Here is a 17,076-nt window from a genome sequence, read left to right on the forward strand (position 1 = left end):
CGTGGATGCGCCAACTCATCGATTTCCTAATCTTTTCGTATTAGAATAACAAAGAGAAAGTTCTAGTGTGGAGGCAACGGCACGTCGTTCGATGTTTTGTATATACGTAACAGGATCAGGAGGGAATTGGTATATGGCATTAAAACAATAAGAAAAATGACTATGATGAATAGCAGAAAGATGCTGTTGGTCGGCTTCAAGCTGACCGACTAACTCAGTTATATATAGGCACCGTAGAACGTTGGCTTCGTGCAATGGCGGACTGCGCAAGCGCTTTGTTTTTAAATCGGGGGGGAAATAAATAAGAGAGGAAAATATCTATATATCTTGAATGGATTCATCAAGCCTACGTATACTTGAAAAGATGACACAACTACTTTCTCCATATATGATTGCACACTTGAAAAAGTTGGGTCTTCGTGAACCGCAAAATCAGCATAAACACGACACACAATTTCTGCCTAGTTTCTCTTTTTTTCTGGGCCTACTACTAAAGGCAAATCGCATTTGAATGAGGGAATTAAAAAAAAAGAAAAAGAGTTCCAGGAAAGCCTATAACGAGGTCTATGCACAAGACTTTCTCTTCCCTCGTTCAATGACAAAACGCCATGAAAAGTAAGCAGTTCATCTGTACAAATTCCACACATTCCTCTAGAGTCTATACATACATAACGAGCAATGCAAATATCATATCCGAATGTTTCAATCTACAAACTTTTAGGTCCGCTTTATCAAGAGTTACCCCCGTCTGTTTCGAATTTAACAACAAAAAAAACGGTCGTTTACGTCACTGGCATTTGATGACGCGACATTAGCTCTATAATAAAAGAAGAATAAAACTCTTGGATGTTCGGTGCATGCGATCAACGAGATAGCAGGTAGCACATTAACAAAACATGTAATATTCAAGATGCGTGTGACGTGTTTTAATTGATTAACATCCTCGGGCAAGTCATCAAAATAAACATACGTCAGTTTGTTTAAACGTACAATGTCTACATATCGTTGCGCGATAAATATTTGGATCATATCACATTAGATCAAAGTTCTTTTTGAATGGGCTCTTGTGAACAGCGATAGCAAGTCACAATGCAAACAGAACAAGAGACACAACTCGTCGGGAGGACCATATACACAGTCAACGTCTACGCTTACGATTTAAAAACAAAATATTCATTGTTCGAATCACAGTGATCAGTTAATAGTGTCTCGCAGTTCGATAAAGATAGAAGAAGAACAACATAATACATATGGCCGGCTGTTGGAAGAAGCCGAATGTTTCGGCCGGTAAAGATGTCGTGCTGCTTCACTAACTGGAAAGGGGCGTCTTCACGCCCAGCATCTCACCGTTCCCTTTAAAATTAGAAACCTACTTACGTTATGGCCAACATACCTTACGAGGTACGTAATTTTTTCATACCATAAAAATTGCCATTCAATTGTCTAATCGATGTCGAATTCAGAACGATTTCAAAGACCCGATGGGGCCCAAAGGCAAAACACCTTGGATGACGCTGAACGGAGAAGATTTCAGCGATTCCCAACTCTGTTTGGAATTGCTGGCCTCGACAATTCGGCAAAGATTTCAGCTCCCATTTGACAGAGGCGGAACGGGCCATTGGCCGGGCATTTCAAATAATGGCTGAAGAGCATCTCTACTGGTAAAATGCATATTCAAATGCAACAAATGCGTTCATTTTTTTTTCAGGCCAATGCAACAGGGTCGTTGTCCTGTGGAGATGGGTTTACACCAAAGGTAAAACCCTTTGGGCTATTCAGATGAACTTCCCTGCACCGCTACGTTTCATCATGCCAATCTTCGTTCGAAGAATGAAAGGTCAAGCATCGGCCCAGGGTATGGGCAGGCACAGTCAAGAGGAAGTCATCGAAATGGGCATGAAAGATCTGCGGGCCATGTCAGCTTATCTTGGTACGTTTGAGGGATTAAAACAAATTATGAATTTTGCAATTGCAAATTTTTCCTCGAAAGGCATCAAACCTTATTTTATGGGGGATACGCCCACCGAAATGGATTGCGCAATGTTTGGTATGTTAGCCATGATCGTTTGGTGCATGCCAGGATCACCGTTCGAACAGCACATGAAAGGTATGTGTGTTTCAACGACCGTCTTCAATTAAGTGTAACTTCAAAAATGATATACGAGCATCATCCATAGGTGAATTCATCAACTTAAAGGACTTTTGCGAGCGAATGAAAGATCAATTCTGGCCTGATTGGGATCAGTGTCTCCTACCTCCTCGAGTATGACATCAGTTTGCGTCAAACATGTGTCCTTTATATGTTGCAATGGAAATAGACGACGATAAGTGCAAACGTATACTCGATAGATTGCAACAAATGTACTTGTTTCTGCACGTTACGCAACGCACACTGTGCAATTTCACTCTACCCCCCCATCCATACCATCAATCTTGCCCCGTTTTTATCTTAAGGGCACAGACAGAACGAAACTTGATCAATCTACGTATATGCAAAGTGGATCCGATGTCATGGAGTATATACGGATGGGATCCACTTGCACTTTCGTATATCGATAACTCGAGGTAATTTGAAAGCTGCTTCTACATCACAGCAGCACCGATTGCCAATAAAAATGAATAATTCAGACGCAATCGTTTACGTTTAGCGCACGCTAGCCGCAAGGATGAATTCCATTTAAGATTCACAACCCATTTCAAACCAAACAATAAACGATCAAGAAATAGAATAGCGAAATCCCATTAGCAAAACTATTAGGAAATTGTGACACACTAACCGCAACGGAACATCCGGAAGAGTATACAGCACAAACTGTTGACGTATACAACACTGTCTACACTACACAACCCAAACACACATGACGGACACAATGAACAATCCGCTCTGGGCAACCATCTTCCACTGGATCGATTTCCTGGTTGTCTGGGGGCGTGAGTGACACGTGTATATCCTTTCCAACGCCTATAACTGAAATACGTAATAATAATTTTTCAAAAATAAAAGGGTAGCTCTGCAAAACAAAAAAGGAAGTATGGGGTTACCTTTTGAAAAAAACGCCCCATTCATTAGCTTTTTATTCCCGTCTTTGAAATACGAACCCTAACTCTAGTTTTTAATGGTTTTATTAGTCAAGGTTAGGTTTGGTTGTACTATAAAACTCGTATGATGATTTGTTGTCTGGAAAGGGCGCAGACACGATGAATTGCGCGCCAGTACACAAATTTATTGTCATGTCGCAATCGAAAGATGTGACGTTCAACTATGGCAATTGCTGCAGAATCGTGAATCAAATCCTTGCACTCGCATAATCAAAGGCGGAAATATACGAAGTTAGTTTTGAAAAATCGCGATGTGTCGAAACGGTTCGAATATATATGTAACGCACGGAAGGAACATCCATTGCGGAATAGGTAAACAAAACACAAAAAAAAGGGAATGGGGTGAATAAATTGCGTCGACATCCATCTCTGCAAAATTGCTGTGTAACACGACGTAACACGAATAACTTTGCGTGAAACTGTACGTTGCGTAACCGAATTATGCGTATCGATTTTGCCTTTCCGAATTGCATTTGCAATTGGACGTTCTATTTTAAAAAATTAAATAAAATAAATAAAAAAAAACACATTGGGCGATAAATTTCTGCATTTTAATCGCTCCCTGCGGATGTTCACTAATTCGAAAGGGAATCTACGCAACTATTTAGCGATTAATAGTCTCGGGACAAGAGCGTTTAAATCTTGCACGTTATACATAAAGCGGGTAAATGCGCGGTGCGGTTCTTTGGCCAGCGCCATCCGCTAATTGTTATACCCGAATGAAATAGATTGTGACGTCCTTCTATTATGCATTGGCCGTTATGACGCGCGCTGCAGTCAGACGCGGATTCCCGTAGCGATCTCAATTATTTCACGACCACTTATTGTTTCGCTGATCACGTCCGACGCAATCATAGACGGCCATTTGTTTGAACTAGTCCGTTCAAATCCACCGTGAAATTCGGTCCGTCGCACAGACCAACGTCAAAATGCTTGCATAATTATTAGTCTAAACAGCTAACATGTCGATGAATAATAGAACGTAGAACGATAGAGGCAATTCGTATATAGCCTATAATATAATACCTCCCATTTTAAGTATATATCCGTATATATTCCAGCACAGGTTGAAGTATTCCACACCGATATTTTTTTCAGTCTCGGCGGTATACAACTCATTTCAATATAACGAATGTTCCATTCGTAACAAGCAACTCTGGGAAAAGAACAAAACGATTCTCATTTCTCACAAAACACATTTTTTTTGGTTTTTTTTGTTTCAGGTTAATTACTAATGAGAGCTTCTATACGTCGAGTTGATTGTAACAAGTGACGTCAATCTACACGTGTAGAGAATCAATCCAAACGAGGATTGCGCAAAGATTCATACTATGTGTCCCAATTAGCCGAGATCTATTGATTTTTTTTGTGTGTGTCTTCCTTAACAGTGTGTGTTTACACTAAAAAATTAACGTCCTATATACAACCGAAATGAAAAGCAAAACCAAAGGAATTGATGAGACAATCCTCTGACATCTGACGAAAGGCTACACTTTTTCAGTTTGTAATTAAGGTGGCGCTATAGATAGAGAGAGCTGTGATTGCGTTAACTCGACCACTTCGACACACGCCGACTAATTCGAAAGTGCTGCGAGAGCGAAGGGGGAAGAGCCGACAAAGTTATGACCAGCCAGAAACTTACATTTTAATTGCCTACTACGTCTTTATCACGACTCAAAATTTGGAGCATCAAACTTTGGAGCTTTTCAACTTCGTGCCCAAACTCATTGGCAGCCGGGCGTTCTTCGTATTCGAAGAAGACTTGAAGAAAATTGATCCTTCGTTGCTGACGCTGGTGGATATAAATCGCCAACGAAATTCTGCCCAGCAAAGCAAAAAAAAACAAACAAACAGAAATGATGTTTTTAAGAGAAATGTGTTAAGAGCAGTGGACGAAATCATTTCAAGAACAAAACATCGAATTGTTACCACGCCAACGGAAATGATTTCAGAGTTGATTACTCGACAGCTTTTGCTGGCCAGCTGACGAAGCGAAACGAATCGCACGACTGGACCCATCCATTGATCAACAGGATCAAGCTCTGTCGTTGTGCCAGGGATTAACATGATGTTGATTTGTACAATAGCTAAGCAACTGTTTACATCAAACTACGTCTATACGTATCTATAAATGTCTCCCCCATTCAGATGGATGGAAACAGCAGCTGGATCTCCTTGGCCGGTAGAGTAGACACGCTATTTGAAAAATAAAAGGCCTTTCAGTCCGTCCGACAGTTGAATGGCGAAATGTTCAGAACAAAACTTGCTCGGTATATAATAAGGTAATGGATTAAAGGGCAAATGGCCAGACAAGACACGGCCTGTATCTAAAAGTTTTCAACACTCGAGATGGCGTAACTTGTTGCGATGCGACTTTCACGTCAATGCTCCAGACGCGAAGCAAACAACAGCTGCTAAACTTAACTGATATACTGGTCGGCGTCATACGCTTGGAAATTCCTGCGCAAAGTTTAGCCATGCCAGAAACTTGGCTGAATACATGGCAACTAGTTTGAGGGCATTCATTACCTGCAGTCCATCCCTTTTGTTTTGTTTTCGGCAACCACATCATACGAATAGAAGCTGAGAAGGACAGCAAAGCTTTGCTTAAACTCTGACATTAATTGCTTTTAATTTCGAAATTGATGCAGGTCTTTTTGACAATGATTTTTAATGATAAATTTAGGAATGGAGAAAATAGTTTCATTTCCAGGAAGACGCTGGTAATGGAAAGCGCTTCGAATTTCACGTTGGGGACTGCGCAGTCAGATACGCTTTACTCTTTCCGTTTAGATAAATTCCGTTCTAAACTTACTGGAAGCATTCGTTGCACATGACCTTTCCCTGTCGTGGGAGAAATCATTATCTGGTACGTTACGGGTGCCGTGAATTTCTTTGTCGCTTGAGTTTCAAATTGCTCCGATGTTTAGCTGCGTGTTATGCAAAGCAGACGGACTCAAATTTAATACATATGCAACGAAATCAATTGATTTGAATTTATGCAACATGACTATTTGTGTTTAAACCTGGAACGATTACGTTCCATTCAGTTTGCCATGAAAGTTGAATTTCATGCAACAGCCCGTGATTCTGGCCGCTTTGAATACACGAATGCTAATTTTCATTTACCAATTCACCTTATTGTTTGCTCCAGCAGTTGATGTTCCATGGAGAATCCAATTGAAGTGGCCGAACAAGCCAACACGAGAAAACAATCATGGAGCAATGCAACGTCGCACAAATGATTCACCTTAATACACAACCAACTTGCAAACAGATTATTGCATCAACATTTAGAGGACATCCTACTTACGTCTTAAACATTCAAGTGGATCACCACCCCAGTGATATTACGTATAATAACACGTAATTGAATTGCCGGTTCCAATTACTCGCAATTCAGCTTTTGCTTGACGAATAAATCAGTTAGAGACGAAAGATGATTACAAATCTTGATCTTTCTAACTATGCATATCTACTTTGCTTGTAACTATATACGTTTTTGAGAAACTACAAAAACCAAAACGAATAATTCGAATGTAAACAACGCACCACCCAAAACATGCTCAAAGGCAAATCAATAAAAAGAAAGTGTTCACGTTGAAATGTGATGCGCTGATTAGCGTGATTCAATGCCAACTATGGCACCAATGGGCTGGGCTACTCCTAAAAATCCGTCTTCAAACTGCATCGTCTCCTGTTATGATTTTAACAAAACAAGAAAACGCACATTGCCCTTTCAGATGTGATATACTATGGGAATGGTCAAAACAATATAACTCAGTTACTCACAGGTGTCTCCGCCACCGGAAAGAAACGGAAGTTTTTGACGATCGTGCACAGGGCGATTCTTCAATTCCTCCATTGCGAAGCGCATACCTACGCAGTTACGAGGTCCCATTCCAAAGGGCATAAACGCGTAAGGATTCGGCTTTATTTCACTATCAGGAGCCCATCTATCAATTGCACATTTCGTTTGTTATCAACGTTCAAAGAGAAAAATCGATTCATGTCTATACCTGTCCGGGTTAAATCTGTAAGGATCGGGGTAGTACTCTTCGCAGTAGTGGAGAGGAAAGGTCGAAACGTTGACGACCATGCCCTTCCTGATATGAATGCCATTGTAAGTGACCTCTTTATTACAAGCCCTTTCCATCCTGTAATGATGAAAGTTTACATTGATTATTGTTCGGAAGTTAAATGCTTACAAAATCTATGACCTAATGACAGGTGGACACATGCGCAGCACCTCGTGAATGACGTGATCCACGTAAGGAAAATCGAGAATCATTTCGTGATTCACTTCGCCCTGCCGAGTTAGGGACACGTTTAGATAGAATTCAATGTCGAAAAATAGTGGCAATGGATGAATCTTACGAATTTCGCATGCTTTTCCATGATCTCTTTGAACAATCGGTCCTGAACGTCGGGATTCCTGGCCAGCAAAAAGGCGGAATTCGTGAGTGTAGTGGCTGTGGTGTCAAAACCAGCCAACAAGAACAACAGCGACTGAATTGATTGAAATGAGCAACGTAAACAGCAAAGTTCAATGTTTCAACAAAGAACCTGAGAAATGACAATTTCGTCCACTTCCTCCCTGTCCCAGACGGGCACCTCCTTGCCACCCACCGTTTTCGTGTAGTCCATGATGGCACCTCGTGGCCACCTCCACAAAATCGTGATATTTCTAGCAAGATCACATCACATTAACTGTGAATCTTTGATAAACAAAACAAGAACAAACAAGACCAGACTTGCCTCAGTCGAATTCGAGCGTTGCTGGACCAAATCCGTCAGCATGTTGATAAAGAAATCGAAATCTTTAGGGAAGAAAATGCGATCGGCAAAGGTGGCCATCAGCTTCGGGAACATGACTATTTGTTTTTTTCAATGCCACGAATGAAAATGAAATTATTCTTCTTTCATAAGAAAGAAATTAATTTAAAAGAAAAACAACAACTGACAAGGTATCATAATCAAAGGCGACTTGTTGGCCGGTGGGCTGAAAACTGCCTTGGCTCTCGTCATAAACTCGTTATCTTTTCCGCCCAGGTTATCAATCGTCATGCCAAACGCACATCGGGCAATCACCTCCACCGTGAAAGCGCTGAAATGCCTGTTTTTGTTTTTTTTAATTGATAATTATTAGTGATTATTTTATGGTGACGTCAACGTGTTTGGTGCATACAGTTTAGCATCGAATTTCCCTTCGCTTTCGGCCACCTTTCGAAATTTGGGAACCAGTTGATTGGCACATTCGGTTATCAAGACCGACATCTGTCAAGAAAGAGATCATTTTTGGAATGATCAACCATCTGGCAAAACGAATTAGACGTAGACGTACTTGTTTGATTTTTCCTGTTGTGAAAACGGGAGTGACAGACGAACGAACGTCTTTCCATTCCTTGTTTTGGATGATGCTAAGCATTTTACGAAAGATTTTACGCTTCACTGTGAAATCCTATTTTTTAAAATAGACACAACAATTTGAATGAAGAGCCATTTTCCCGTTTAAAATCACGAGGCAGTTTACTCGCCGATTGACGAAATGGTCAAAGTCTTTGACGAAAATAGATTTGATAAGGTCGGCGTCAATCGTGAAAAGGTTCGGCAACGTGCCATCAAAAGTGCCAAAAGTTTTGCCGTATTTCTTCACCATTTTCTTGTCGTATTCAGGAAGATTCTATTTAGCCAAGTGAACAACTCTCATAGAGATTCACACTCGACAATAACTTAATACTGAATGAATTGAAATTAACCTCTTTCCACAAGCCCCAGACGTTACCGACGTACGGTATAGGCTTCGGGCCGGGAATGCCTTGATCACTGAAATAATTGAACGTCGACGTCCCATACCTTCAAATAATAAAATTTTTAATTGACACTTGAAATGAAACGAAAGAACCATGAATTACAGCGCCATCTTTTACCAGTAAAGGAAATACAAAACAGATATGGCCGTAACCGCCAACGTTACAGGTGAAAATAACAGCGAAATGAATTCCATTTTTGTTTTAACCTGTTAAAAAAACAAAGTTTATAAGCTTTACCTGTGGTTAAGGTTGATTGAATGGTGCAATGTTTACACGTACCGTAGCGTGTGCTCGTCGGGACTCGCTATCAAACAAAAAATGCTGGGCTTACTCACCGCGAATGCCTTTTTGAAGCGAACACAGTTTCACGATTGCGTCTGCCACGAAGATAAGGCACTGATTGTGCAGCATGACTATCAAAACCTAAATGTTTAAAAAATAAAGCCTATAGGAGATTCGTGCTTTAAAAAAGGTGCGGACTGTCTGAATGCCCCAGCCGTGACTAAGTTTTTGAAAGAAATGATGCCCTTGATAAAACTTGCTGCGTAATAGAATGACTAACAGGAAGTGGAGGTTGAGATGAGCAAAAAAAAAGGAGGTGAAGGTCGCAAATGATGCGTTGTTTCCGCGAATTTTGTGTGGTTGTCAGCACGTGTAGCCAATGAAGGGCGTAAATATATCCATTACATGAATATAACCTTGTCCAGCTGTTTAGTTTTTAAAACCATAACCCTGAATGTTGTGAAGAAGAAATTCAATTGCTCGAGGACACAGATTGAAAAAAATAAATAAATAGAAATAGTCACGCCGAAGGGAAGTGGATGAGAGGGGGGGGGGGATTGTAAAATGGAACAAGATTCGGTACCGGAGGCGGTTTTCTCAGTGCCAAACAAATAAGTTCAATTCCAATCCTATTGCGGATTGCGGATGAAATGTGCCATCCTGAAGTTAAGTTTACCATGTAACTTGCAATGGAATCGCATCTTTTTCTTTAACTCTGAAACAGTTTTTTCATTTGTTTTCTTTCTAATTCTAATAATTGTAAGGGCTACAGGCAACGCGGAACGTTATCCTATTGCTATGGCAGCCATTTTTCAGTGCAGTTAATTCAATTCATTCAACGCAAGAATCAGAACTTACGTCCACCAGCAAATGAAGCCGGCAGGTTAACGAACGCTTCAACGTCCAACTCAATTACAGCTGCATGCATTGATGAAGTTCACAACCGTATAATACGCCCAATTAAACCCAAAATGCAATGCAAACGTATAGCCTACGTATACAACGACACGCATAAGAGAAACAAAGCAAAGCAGTTGGGTTGAAATTCGATTGTGGCCGTGAACATCACGCACCGTGTTGTTCATATTAAAACACTTGTCGCCCTAGAGTTCAAAGCCTCTTTCAAAAAGGGTTCCAATTTAAAAGAGAAGAAGCTTGAAAAATGTCGTCAGTGAAAAGTGCAAAGGTCAACGAGGCCTTTTGCTTTGACTAAATACTTTCTTTGACTGTATATGAATTTCGCGGAAAGGAATTGATCAATCGACACGTGTTTGTTTCCGCCAGCTCCTTACATTCTATAGGCAATCAAAAGAATTTAAGAAGAACAAGTTCATAGGGTACGATCGAAAAGTCGATGGAACATTGCCACTTTTTTAATTTAAGCACCACATCTTTAACTTGAAAATATGAAACAGAAAGAAATCAAGTTCCGAACTTGCGTTCCTGTTCCCCAAATGGAATGGCAGCAGGGAATTGTACATACCGTGTAGAGTGCACAGCACGTGTCGAATTTCAACGATTTGATTCGACACTTTGACAAGACTTTATATCGTTCATCTGACGAGATTTTATTTTGACAAGCAGATCGTTTTGTGAGGGAAGGAAGGCTGGATGACATTTCGATGCTCTTTTTTTATTTTTTACTGCACAAACGACGATGTGTTGGCCAATTTGAAAGTCTTCAGAATAAGAAAACCGGGATGAAAGGAATATGAAGACAAGCAGGGCAGCATCAAAATCACGGTGAGATGGGAATGTACACACATTTCTTTTTAAAGGCGTGTCCCATATTCTTTTGTTGAACAGCTCAAAAAGAAAAATCCAGCGAAATAAAACAAAAAATATAATTTTTTTCCTCCCTTTTTTTCGTATCCACTTGAAAAAGGGGATGACGTTTCCTCTTGGAAATGCATTTGAATAATAATTTCAGAGTCCTCGTTACATCTAAAGCTCTTGGCATGGCACAAGAAAAAAGGTTTCAAAGTCTACTTGACGGTCGGTGGGTGGATAGGCCCACTGAAGAGCGAACACACACACAAATCTCAACGACGTCAAATGCTATAGGGCACATAGTGATTTGAATAAAACAACACGCCATCAAAATTTACCTTGACTGCATTGGCTTTTATGATGTTCTCGCCATATAGAGTCGAACAAAAATAATCTTTCGGCTACGATCGCGCATAGGAAATTCACAAAAATAGTTCGGGCCGTTCTTTGTTTCCAACGTGATCAGTTTAGGGATAAAAAAAGATGGTGAATATGGTTTTGCGAACGAAAATGAATGAGGCAAAGTCCAACTTCAAGGTCAGTTCTTGAACTGCTCCTCCAAGTGGATGCGATCGATCAAATAGAATTGTATTTAAAAAATATATATACATATGCAAAATACTATGCTAATCATCGTACTTGTATCCTAAACTTGTAAGCTAAAAATATCTTTTTTTTTTTGGGGGATAAATGTCGAGATGTGTCAGAATTTTTGAAACACTAGTCCTCTATATATATATATATATATATTTGTTTGTTTTACTCCCTTGTGAATCTCAAGACGGCCAAGGCCAGCATCTCTGACAGACAGTTCATTACAAATAGGGTGGGTATTCCTTTGCGGGGCGTATTTTCTTTGCGGGTAATTCGCCTTAGGGGATCTATGCGCTTGACGATAAGCAGGCCAAGGGTTTAAAGGAACTACATATCTATACGAAAGGCAGTGAGTATCAAAATAAATAAATAAAAAAGGAACGAACTTGCACTGACCCATCAGCCCCAGACGGCCAAGAGTTTCTGATGGCCACACACACGCAGCACATTTCAGTAGAGTAAGCATTCATTGGCGCTGACAGCGGGAAACGATCAACTCGTTCAATCGGCCGAGAGCTCACGCGAAGCCTTTCGGTGACAAAACACGGAAAATGAACGTCCTATAGAATCTAAACATACAAATAAAACAAAAAACAAAAAACAAATGCGACACTATATTATTTTCGTCCTATCGATTATATACTTGCGCAGCATATGAGCGATACCCAACTGATGGGAAAGAAGAACTTTAGAAAACAGAGCCAAATAACGAGAGATTTTGAGTGAATATATAAATAGATCTCCGTCATCTCCGCGTTTTACTTCCGCTGGATTTATTGTCTCGATGAAGAGAATCCTCCCCCGGAAAAAAAAAGCTTTTCAACTTGTTGTCGGCCAACTTATTAAATTGTTCGGGTGGGTGTGGCTGTTTATTTTATGTCATGGCTAACGCATTAAAAAAACAAACAAACAAAAACTCGGAGCGAGGGGGAGGGGAAAACAAAAAAAAAAAACATTAGAACATCGCTTCCGTCACATCCTTCAAAGGAGCTCATAATTCGATATCAAATTGGATGTAGAAGGGGGGAACATAACAAGAGCCATCAGGAATAATGGATATCTGCATAATACGAGAATTTAATCACTCTGCTTTTTGCTGAAAGACAGCAAACGGAAAACAACGTGATTTGATGGCGGAAATCCCCCCCTCCCCTTTTTTAAAAATATAAAACCCAATCTTTAAAAAAAAAAAAATGAGCGGCGGATGCGTGAAACGTAAGGATGCGGAATAGCGCGGACGACGGATGAACAATCCGTTGCCCAGCAAGTTCAGTATTTTTTTTTTAAAGAAATAATAAAATGCAGGATCTAAGAAGTAAAAAAAAACAGCTGATATAACATGGATCAATAATTCCGCATCCGAAAAAAAGAAAGAAAGAAGTCGAGCATGATGATAAAAAGCAATAAATGCCATGTCCTCTTGCGGTACGTTTGCAAAATGCCAAAAAGCTGATTCCGCCGTTATGCTTATTTTCATTAAATAGCCGAGTCCTGGGAGGCATGTTTGCGAAATGATCTCCATCTTGGCAACTTTTCCTCCTACTGTTTGTGTGATATTAAGTTTCTCTTTTGTCCCAGTTTTTGTTTTTCTTTGGTTTTTCTCCTTTGGCTATGTGTACAGGCACGCTTGGTTTCTTATACACTGTGATTCACGTCTTTTGTTTGTTTTTTTAAACGGCCAATTGGTGCATTTCGCGCTCGTGTCAGCACTGCAAACGGTTGCTCAGTGGTCCGCACAACTTTTGATAACAACGCTTGCGTAACTCATAGCATTAAAGAGATACAGAGCAAAAGTCTAATGCGGAATAACTGCGCGATTCTATATTCTAATGGTATATGCATAATTAGATGGGCCCTTCAATCTAAATGAACTTGGCGTAGAAGAACAATTGTATACCTTTGAAATGTGGTTCAGCGAAACTGGGAACGAACGGCGTGCAAGCGAACGTGTACATGTCACATCAATGGAAAACGGACGATCAACTTTGATTTTTAGGTCGCTGTAGCTGAAATGGACAAAAAAAAGCTCTCCCTTTCCTCTGCACTATTCTCTTTCTTTCAACTACGGCGGACTTGATCGATCTCTTCGAAAACATTAGATCTTTTATTTATTTTTCTTTACCTTGAACTTTATCCAAAACTTTTTTTAAAAAAAAAACGCCTATAGAAAAATAGAAACCCACGGGCCTTTTGTTTTACATTCGACTCTACGATTTCCGATATCCGTCTCATGGAGCCTCTACTTTGTACGTGTTGGTGATGGAAGCCTCTTTTTTGTTGCTCAGATTCACTTTACCTTTCGACATGTTCAACGTAGACACACACATTCCGGCCCGTATTGTTGATAGAAGCGGAAGAATGGGACTCGGGCCCGTGTGTGCGTAGACATCCATCTGGCTAAAAGCAACTTGGCCATTGTTACACGCAACTTATAGAACAAATATTGATCCATCGGAAACTCGCTATCACTTGTACACGAGTCCCTAAACATTCGCTATCGTAACCGATTGCACAACTAATATTATATCAGTATTTATCTTCTTTAAAGATAACAAAAAAAAAACAAAAACATAAGGGGGGGGGGGGTAAGAAAACAAAATTTTCTTTTTGTTGGATGGTGTTTGGCTTCCGGCAAATGATGAATTGAGATTGCCATATAGCTTTATGAAGCCCTTTCATCGTAAAGTCAATTACGCGTGACTTTGCGTGACCAACCAAATTATAGCACTGCCTACAACCAATTACATTGGCTTTCACTTGACGGCGACATTATATTCTCCATATCCCGGCGGATGAGAGGTGGATTGAAGCAGACACAGACTGATGCTCTTTTTCAACCTACACACTTTTGCCGTGCATGAGGCGAATATTAATGGCGACGTAATTGAATGGAACCCCCCGCTCTTCGTATACGGTGCGTCGTTCGTAGCAACAAACTTTACTCTTTCTTTAACCTGATGTTATGTACATGCGACGATGGAAGGGACTGCTCTCAGAAAAATGATTAGGACACGGTGGGCGTCTAAAACAAGAAGAAAACGCTCCCCCCAAAAAGGGCCAAAAATGGAATTCGCAGAAAAATGGCCTTTTTTTTTTTCATTAGACATGTGACTTATTCTATTTTCAGAAGAGGCTTTTCTTTCTTTTGCTATCGATAGATGTGAAGCGCTGCGAGGATAAAAGGTTTTCACCTCATTTAAGAGAAAAGTAGTACAAAGCTTTTTTTTTCTGCACTTGTTATCCCAATATCCGGAGGAGTTAATATAGGAAAGTAGGAAAAAAAGGAGGCAGGCAGGCACTCACGTCTCTTACCATCCGTTCCTCTAGACTGCGTTGAAAGTTGAGAATCCATCCATAACTGGATTTCCATATTTTTTTCTTTTTTCCCTTTCTCCCGGAGTCTATCGGAGTATATAGGAGAATTCAGCTTTGATATTTGTCTTTCAAGAGTCACTATATGTGATGAGTACAGCTCTCCACAAGGGCACTATGTCTTGCATAAACCGAGGCTATTTAAATCTATGGAGAACAAGAAAACCAATACGTTTGTTGTTGATTCAGTTTAACGAGCCGGATAATGCAAACTATTATGTAGACCTACTTCAGTTATAATGTTGGTTTCAAAATAGAGTCGATAAAAACAACAATTGCCAGATTTTGATTCGTTGAATATTCCGCAAAGGTTTTCATCTACCTACATCGAAACGACAATAAAGTTAGACTCGTTGCAATAGTTTCAACAGCCAATTTTGAATCTTACGTGAGACGAACCGTTCCGATTTATGACATTGTTGGTGGTGGTGTTGACTCGTATCCTGGAAATGTCGGATGACAAGACAAAGGAAAAAACAAACAGGGTATTTAATCCGTGAAGTCCCTGGAAGAAAAGGAATTATGTCAAGTGTCTAGACAAGCTGTTGGTCATAAACTCTTTTACCTTTGTCCTTGTGGGAATTGTGAATGAAAGAGCCGACGAGTCCTTTTATGAGGTCGTCAGACATGGTCGTTTAATGGGCGGCAAACAATTCGCAGGAACGCGTAGCTACGATGCTGGAACAAGGAGGAATTCTCTTTCCACGTCTCCCGTCTGTCAACATTCGGCGGAATTAGCAAGACGTTTTGAGTGGCGAGGGAAAACTAGAGGCCAAATAACAGGCCGACTTTGAACTGCGACTTTCTCTTCAATTAGCAACGGCCATTGCAGCGATGAAAAAGCCGTCAAGACAAGGTTTTTTCTTTTTGTTTTGATCACGTCCTGGCGAACAGTATGTGTGCAGCAATCAGCTGATTGAATTTGGGTTTGCAGCTCGGACGAATTGGATTGAAGTTTCCCCGTCGATTTGATGGATCTGCTTTGGCGTAACACATCGTCTGCAAAATGTATTCTTTTTTCGTCTGCTAAAGTCGTAATGGCGCTTAATTTCAAGGCTTCCAACTCGTTTGTTATCGTTACGCCCCCCACAAATTCTGAATCATTTGGCAGTTTCAAAATTGGCTACCCGTTTCTGGCAGTAACGCCATTGCTATTGCTGTTTGTGTTGTACTTGAACACAGCAGACTTGTTTCCGAGAATGGAATCCAATATAGAAAAAGGATATAGCTTGACTTTGCTTGTTGTTGCATCGAGTGCTACGTAAGATCAATTGAGACCAAATGCTCTCGTCGAATGAAAGTTTGGATGTGGAAAGGCATCAGACATGTCGTAATATATGTAAAATTCTCCGAATTGTTGATCAAAGTTGACAGATTGATGCACGGTGACCAGCAATAGGAATTGGTTGCGAAAGAAATTTAAGTGTTACGCAACGACGAATTTGACTGTCAACGATCTTAAAGGGACGTCAGTTACTCCGCCACAGCTGGAATTGGCATTCGAGATGAGTTTTGCAATGACCAAATGGCGTGTCTGAATATGCATTCATTTCGGAAACTATTACCAGTAAACGAGTAGATACGGGGGCAAATAGCAACCTTTGATTCTAACATAAAGCTGTTTCAGAATCTCTGCAATCTTTTCATTTAGTAAATAAATTAATAGGCAAGGGACAACACGCTTTTTTTTTTCTTACGCAGTGTTCCAGTCTTTAAAAGTCCGATAAGATGACTTGTGACGTAGAAGTTGGTGAGCAATTTATTCTCTTTCAATTTCCAAAATCACAAAATAAGCTGTTGGGGCGGGGGCTTACAAGTTATTATAAAGACTGTACCAGAGTCATAGAGGGCCTTCTATGACTCTGACTGTACTTCTAGAAAGCCGTCTTAAATTTAATTTAAAGCTAGCATTGTAATCCACACAAGTCACTACGTAACCGGCTGGCCATGACGGAGACCAGTAGTATAGTAGGTAAACCTTTCGTAAATCTCTAATCTGCATGTGATTTGCTTCGCGTTCGACAATCCCCAAAATTAAACTCAGTGTGTCAGAAAACCTAAAGACACAGATTTTGATTAAATTTATACTTCACGACTGCTTCGTTTTAGCATTCCTTCAGTAAGTAGATGTTGCCAGACCGAGGAG

At 40.3% G+C, this 17,076-nt stretch overlaps 3 protein-coding genes and 1 long non-coding RNA gene across 15 annotated transcripts in view; 1 reads left to right on the forward strand and 3 right to left on the reverse strand.

Moving 5' to 3' along the window:
* The window catches only part of LOC116920203 (metabotropic glutamate receptor 7), a 33,462-nt gene extending 26,905 nt beyond the window's left edge, over nucleotides 1-6,557 (reverse strand). For 5 of the 9 annotated variants that reach the window (XM_045171673.1, XM_045171677.1, XM_045171676.1 and 2 more), the window contains exons 1-3: nucleotides 5,029-6,384; nucleotides 3,043-4,919; nucleotides 2,778-2,968 (exon numbers count right to left, since the gene is read on the reverse strand). The gene's annotated coding sequence lies outside the window, so the exon portion shown is untranslated. Of the gene's footprint in view, nucleotides 1-2,777; nucleotides 2,969-3,042; nucleotides 4,920-5,028; nucleotides 6,385-6,412 lie in introns of those variants that run through there. The other 4 variants (XM_045171680.1, XM_045171681.1, XM_045171678.1 and 1 more) reach the window with 4 other exon arrangements.
* On the forward strand, nucleotides 1,087-2,339 carry LOC116920332 (failed axon connections homolog). Its single transcript, XM_032926547.2, is given in 7 exon segments — nucleotides 1,087-1,379; nucleotides 1,381-1,401; nucleotides 1,464-1,568; nucleotides 1,570-1,661; nucleotides 1,722-1,930; nucleotides 1,991-2,107; nucleotides 2,178-2,339. Coding segments are annotated over 7 exon segments (765 nt in total). The 5' UTR covers nucleotides 1,087-1,250; the 3' UTR covers nucleotides 2,270-2,339.
* LOC116920246 (cytochrome P450 3A41) lies at nucleotides 6,538-9,419 on the reverse strand. The gene is given in 16 exon segments (XM_032926400.2): nucleotides 6,538-6,796; nucleotides 6,892-6,948; nucleotides 6,950-7,055; nucleotides 7,119-7,256; nucleotides 7,320-7,408; nucleotides 7,477-7,608; nucleotides 7,666-7,752; nucleotides 7,754-7,786; nucleotides 7,858-7,973; nucleotides 8,064-8,215; nucleotides 8,288-8,376; nucleotides 8,444-8,560; nucleotides 8,633-8,782; nucleotides 8,859-8,955; nucleotides 9,030-9,118; nucleotides 9,192-9,419. Coding segments are annotated over 15 exon segments (1,518 nt in total). The 5' UTR covers nucleotides 9,107-9,118; nucleotides 9,192-9,419; the 3' UTR covers nucleotides 6,538-6,718.
* A 2,232-nt stretch (nucleotides 9,420-11,651) lies between these two features.
* On the reverse strand, nucleotides 11,652-17,049 carry LOC123470973. 4 transcript variants are annotated; one of them, XR_006644706.1, is made up of 7 exons: nucleotides 16,628-17,048; nucleotides 15,496-16,569; nucleotides 15,319-15,435; nucleotides 15,160-15,252; nucleotides 12,202-15,077; nucleotides 11,955-12,127; nucleotides 11,652-11,893 (listed from the first exon to the last, which is right to left on the reverse strand). It is a non-coding gene; the product is annotated as an uncharacterized LOC123470973 (long non-coding RNA). The 4 variants fall into 4 exon arrangements; XR_006644703.1 differs by having other exon boundaries at nucleotides 15,496-17,049; XR_006644704.1 differs by having other exon boundaries at nucleotides 14,871-15,077; nucleotides 15,496-17,040.
* Nucleotides 17,050-17,076: the final 27 nt, after the last annotated feature.

Source organism: Daphnia magna, linkage group LG4 (genome assembly GCF_020631705.1).
Source record: "Daphnia magna isolate NIES linkage group LG4, ASM2063170v1.1, whole genome shotgun sequence".
NCBI lineage: Eukaryota > Metazoa > Arthropoda > Branchiopoda > Diplostraca > Daphniidae > Daphnia > Daphnia magna.